The following is a 5,754-nucleotide window of genomic DNA, read 5'->3' as shown; positions in this document are numbered from 1 at the left end:
GCAATTTTAAATTTAAAATCACATTATTATTCTCTCAAAATCATTATTTTTGAAAAAAATAGTAAGACCAAAAATTTTTTTCGGTTTTGATGGTTCATAACTTGAAAAAGATGCATAATAAAGATCTACTTTTCTCACAGTTTTTAAAATGCTGGAAAATATGAGAATTCCAGGTATTATTTTATGATCTTCAACGAGAATGAGGATTTTTTCGTCTCAGCCAAAAAAAAAATAATTTTTAAATTTTACTACAAGCGAGTAGTCATTTTATGAATTCTTTTGCTAATTCTCTGAAAATTATTATTTTTTACATGAAATCTAGTTTAATTTAGGAAATCGAAGATTTAGTGAAAAAAATTGCAAGACTAAATATTTTTTTCGATTTATTGGTTCATAACTTGAATGAATGCAACCTAAAGATCTACTTTAGTCTTAGTTTTCCAATAAAATGCTCGATAATATGAGAATTTTAGGTTTTTCTAAGATGGGAAATGAAGGTTTTCTAGTTCCAGAAACAAATTATTGTAACATTCGAGTAGTTTTTTTGTACAAAATATTTCGTATGAATTTAAAGAATTTTTTCGCTAATTCTCTGAAAATTCAGTTTTTTACGTAAAACCAAGCAGAATTTAGGAAATCGAAGATTTACTAAAAAAATAGCAAGACACGAATTTTTTTTTTCAATTTCGAGGGTTTCCAATATGAAAACATGCAGATAAAAGATCTACTTTAGTGTTCGTTTTTCGAAATAGTAGATAATATGAAAATTCCAGCTATTTTTGAGGAAAGTGAAACAAATAAATTGATTTTTTTTATTTTACTATAACTTTCAGTGTTTTTTTTAATTTGTCGTATTTCTTCTCTCTTTTCAGTCACTAAAAGCGCAGTAAAAAAATTGACTTTTTTAGTATAAAAAATTGTTTTTATATTTAGTTGATTTTTTTCTAGAGAATTTCGAATTTAAAGAATATTTTCGTTAATTCTCGAAAAATTAAGTTTTTTTTACACAAAATTTAAAAAATCGGAGATGTACTGAGAAAAAAAGCAATTTAATGCAAAGTTTGTTGTAAAATTTGAAATCTACCTAATCCTTGTCGGATAACTATTTATTGTCAAGGCAATTTTAAATTGAAAATTGCACGCTTCACGCAATTACTCTCTAAAAACCATTGCTTTTATTCATCTTTTAAGTAACTGTTTGCTTTATGACACGACATTGTTGTTTCAATTAGATACTGATCAAAAATTTGTGCAGTTACACAATTGGAAAGTTATGAATTATACAAATTGATAGAAATTCTCAATGATGCTACGAGACATAATTTGTGAAACTTCCTGAGTCTGCAATCACTTTTCGCAAGTTTGGAGGCCTTCTAATAAAAATTAATGGTTGGGAAATTTTTACCTATAAACGCTTGTTTTCCTGTTTACTTCAACCAAAATTTACATTACATTTTTTGATAAAGACTTTTTGTTTAATGAATCGTCGAAAAATATTTTTTTTTTAAATATGGAAGTCGGTAGTTTTGCATAGTAATGCGGAAATATTGATTAATAAAAGTTTTTTACTTTATTGTTGCTACACACGTTTTTTTTTCGTTTTTCAAAGTGCTTTTAACCGGAGAAATATTGTCCATAATAATGGAGTACTAATTGCCCTAATTGCCCATTAGTTGCTAGTTCTTGCTTTAATGCCTCTATTTCTATTCAAATTTAGCCATTTCCGTAATTGTGTCTAATCAATTTATCGAGTTACTTTGTAAACTCACCGATACGAATTTGAAATAAGAAGATATCAACCCAAATCCCTCACCTAATCAACATTTTTATTGCCAATTATCGTCTGCTCGTTTTGTGACTCTTTTCTTTTTATCTCCAGCTATCAAAAATTCCGGAAAAACACGACGATTAAAATTTATCCGAATTTGGGTCACAGAAAAAAAAATCACACTTTGTGAATGGTTCATTACGTTACAATTAATTTAATGAATAGGGGATATTGGTAGTGGGTTTGAACGGGCTTCGTTAATCAAATAAAGCAATTTTCGCCCTCACCAAAGGCTGATTCATTAAATGAACGGTTTTAAAGCGGAAATGAGCGCAATTGTGAAAAGGCTTCGGCAAGATTGGGGTTTTAGGAAAAACGTTTTATGTTTGGAAAAAAGACGAGAGGTCGACGATATTGCAGATTCTTGAGGGATTGGGGTGGAAAAAGTGTGCTTAGAGGGTGGATCGGGGATCAAGCGAGGTCGAGATTTTCAAATAGACGAACCGTAAAAATTCATTCTTAATGAAAAAAAAATTTTTTCTGAGGTGGATTCAGTCGGTTTTTATTTTTTTAAATTTATTTTTTGATTTGTGGATATTTTTTGGTTTTGAGTTCTGCAAAATTTCTAATCTTTTCAAACGTCAACTCACTATAATTCCCTTTTTACGAAGGATTATGATAATAATGTGTATTTTATTTAATTTTTTTATGAATATTAGTTACAATTTTGATAAAAAACTCAAACACAAAACAAAATTTCATTCTCAAAGCACGGTTACATTTTTTAATTAATTATTATTTTGTCAAGGCAAATTAAAAAAACTGTGATTTCATATTTTTTGTTCACTTGTATAATAAATTCGAAAGAATTCTATTTATTGATATTTCGTAGTCAAAAACTGTAGCGGGATTGCAGATTGCTGTAAATGTGTAGACCGTAGAAAACGAGATGGCGCAACGATACCAACCTTCACTTGTTTGATTTTCACTGTGAAACAAAAAAATAAAACAAAGTTATAAAAATACAACTTTATGCTACCTTTTCTCTTTGTTTTTGAAATCCATTTATATTTTTACGTTTCCTGACATGTTTTAGGCCTTAAACAGCTTAAAAATTTCTTTGGCAAACTTGTCCAGGCTCGTTATTCAAAACTTACAAGTTAATTTAAATTAATTTATTTTTTGTTTACTGATTAATTTCCTTATCTAATCAGTTTTTTCTCATTGATTTGATAAAAATCTTTAGGAAAGAAAAGTTTGTATTGATCTGTAAGTACTTTGAGTGTTTTGACAAAATATACAGTAGAACCTCGATAAACCGAACCCTCTATATCTCGAAATTTCTATAAGTCAAAGTGAAATCAATGTTTTCTCGATATTTCGAACCAAATTTCTTTTTAAGTTTAACAGTTTTCCGGTCCCCTCACCTCGAAATTTTCTTAAGTCATTTTTTTTGAAATTCCCGCAATTTTAGGTAATGCAGATTGGATCAATTTCTGCAGTTTGTACGTGTTTTCTGTCAAAATTCTAGACCTGAGAGATTTTCCGAAAAAAAAAAAAGGAAAAATGTATTACAGTCTTTAAGAAAAGATCATCTCGAAGACAAATAAATAAAATATACAGGGTGAACAGAATGGAACCAAGCGGTTTATTTGTCTCCACAAAATAATAATTAATATAAATAAAATAAAATATAAAAGTAATATAAAAAATGTGAAATTTTGTTTTGTTATTGAGTTATGCGATTTTTTTTTGTTAAAATTGCAATTTATGTATTTTTTTTAATTAAATATAAAGTAGATAGTTGTGATTCTTAGATTACAGGGTGTCTCAATGAAAACGACCCTCCCCGAATATCTCAGAAACTAAAAAAACTTTGCAAAAACGCCGAAACAGGTCAATTTTGTTTTCGAGGAGGCCATTTTTTGACATAATTTTGAAAGCACCCCCTGTAACCCTCTAACCCCCTCGCATCCTATCTTAAAAAAAAATAAATGGCACTACCCCATATGATATGAAAGGTATTTTAGCAAGCTTTTCAAGACTTTTTACCAAAATTGAATCAGACCATTTACTTGTGAGTTACAGGGTGTTTTAATAAAAACAAACCACAAACCTAGAAAGATTTTGCAAAAAAACCCGAAACAGGTTAATTAGGGATATTTTGTGACCCAATTTTTGGCTTGTTTCATTGGGACACCCTGTATGACTGTCATGAGAAAAATGGTTCTATAGTGGCTTGCCATTTAAAAAAAAACATTTTTTTTTTGTATAACTCAAAATCAAGAAAAAAATTTGAAAAATTTGATTCTTAATAAAACATCAGATAAATCTGTTTGTTTATTTATTTTATGCCATAAAAAGTTAATTTGTGTATACACTTTGTAAAACAATAAATATATCTTGAAATCTCGATAACTCGATTTTTTTTTTGACTTAACGATGTGGTTCCACTGTACAATAAATTGTTTATTTAATCTCTGAGTGTTTTGTGACATTTTCAATTACCACTTCTGTCGAGGTCAAAATTACTTACATAAGTCTCACACCATTTTTTTCTATAGTTGTCACAATGAGACTAAGCGTTACGTTAGTGTTATTTTTGTGCCATAATATTTGGTCTTACGATTATGAAACAAAATATTTTGAAGTACCCTTAGACCACTTCAGGTAGGCTTTCAAACTTTCGATTTCGATTTCAATTCTGAAATTGTAAAAATAACAGTTTCACCACCAAAACCACTTTCAAACTGAAATATTTAATCAATGATACGTTTTGGACGAACGATGGCCCGATTTTTTTCTACACTGGAAACGAAGGAACTATTGAAAATTTCGCTGAAAACACCGGATTTATCTTCGATATCGCTCCGAGTTTCAACGCTTTGATCGTCTTCGCTGAACATCGATATTACGGGGAAAGTTTGCCTTTTGGCAACGATTCTTTCAGTTCTTTGGGCCATTTAGGGTACTTGACTTCGAGTCAAGCCCTTGCTGATTTCGTCGATTTGATCGATTTTCTGAGTCTTGGAAAGGTTCCAGTGGTGGCTTTTGGGGGTTCTTATGGTGGAATGTTGTCCTCGTGGCTTCGTATGAAATACCCTGCGTCAGTCGTTGGTGCAATTGCTGCCTCAGCCCCAATTTGGCAATTTGAGACCTCCTGTGAGAATTTTTATAAAGTTGTTACTCAAGTCTACAAAGCAGTGACTGAGGATTGTCCTCGTTTGGTCACTGAATCATGGGAGGCTTTGAGGTGAGTGTAGCAGTGTTGCCAGTCAAAACAATTAAATTCACCAGATCTGAGCTGAAAAGTTACCAGATTTACACATATTTAAGATTCACGTTTTTTACATACATCTGTCCAAAAATGTGCTTAAACTCTCGAAAAATTCAAAAATACGTAGCTCTAATTCTATGATTTTTGGTTAGTTTTAATTAAATTTTGCGTAATACAGAATGAAAAAAAAATTATCTATCTATCTAAAAATGTGCTAAAACACTTGAAAAGAACATACAAAATATATTTTTTGACTATTGGAGATTTTTAGCTTTATTTTAGAGAAAACGTGTTAAAAACCTGAAATCTCATTTGATAAAAATGCTTAGAAGTTTTTGAAAAATTGAAAATAACATTATTTTCGACAAAATTTTGTTTTTTTTGTTCGATTTTGAATAACTTTTACTCAAAAATCAGTCAAATCGAGGGAAACAAACAAAATACCATCATTTTTGATTTGTTTTTGTGATTTTTAAATGTTTTTTGACAAAATCTTGCAAAAGAAATGAGCTTTTGCTTAAAAAAAAAAAATAAATTGAGCAAAACAAGCTAAAATGATGTCAATAAAAATCTAATTCGGTATTTTTTCAGATACTTTTAGAGAAAATGCTTTTAGTTACTCGAAAAAGACAAAAATAACACTATTTTTAACCTAAATTGATAAAATCTCAGCTGAAAAATGTGCTAAAACACTTGAAAAGAGGCTAAA

The 5,754-nt window shown here is 29.5% G+C and overlaps 2 protein-coding genes across 2 annotated transcripts in view; both read left to right on the top strand.

Moving 5' to 3' along the window:
* The window catches only part of LOC123016429 (rap1 GTPase-activating protein 1), a 175,671-nt gene that overhangs the window by 10,673 nt on the left and 159,244 nt on the right, over positions 1-5,754 (top strand). The window lies entirely within an intron of this gene.
* The window catches only part of LOC123016433 (lysosomal Pro-X carboxypeptidase-like), a 4,872-nt gene continuing 3,458 nt past the window's right edge, over positions 4,341-5,754 (top strand). The window contains exons 1-2 of the mRNA XM_044416832.1: positions 4,341-4,438; positions 4,494-5,021. Coding sequence (XP_044272767.1) covers positions 4,341-4,438; positions 4,494-5,021 — 626 coding nt within the window. The remainder of the gene's footprint in view (positions 4,439-4,493; positions 5,022-5,754) is intronic.

Source organism: Tribolium madens, unplaced genomic scaffold, assembly GCF_015345945.1.
Source record: "Tribolium madens isolate multiple individuals breed KSU strain unplaced genomic scaffold, Tmad_KSU_1.1 Scaffold_1;HRSCAF=32;Tcas5.2_LG8, whole genome shotgun sequence".
Taxonomy (NCBI): domain Eukaryota; kingdom Metazoa; phylum Arthropoda; class Insecta; order Coleoptera; family Tenebrionidae; genus Tribolium; species Tribolium madens.
Note: the sequence above shows the minus strand (reverse complement) of the source record. Positions and strands in the feature narration are given on the sequence as shown.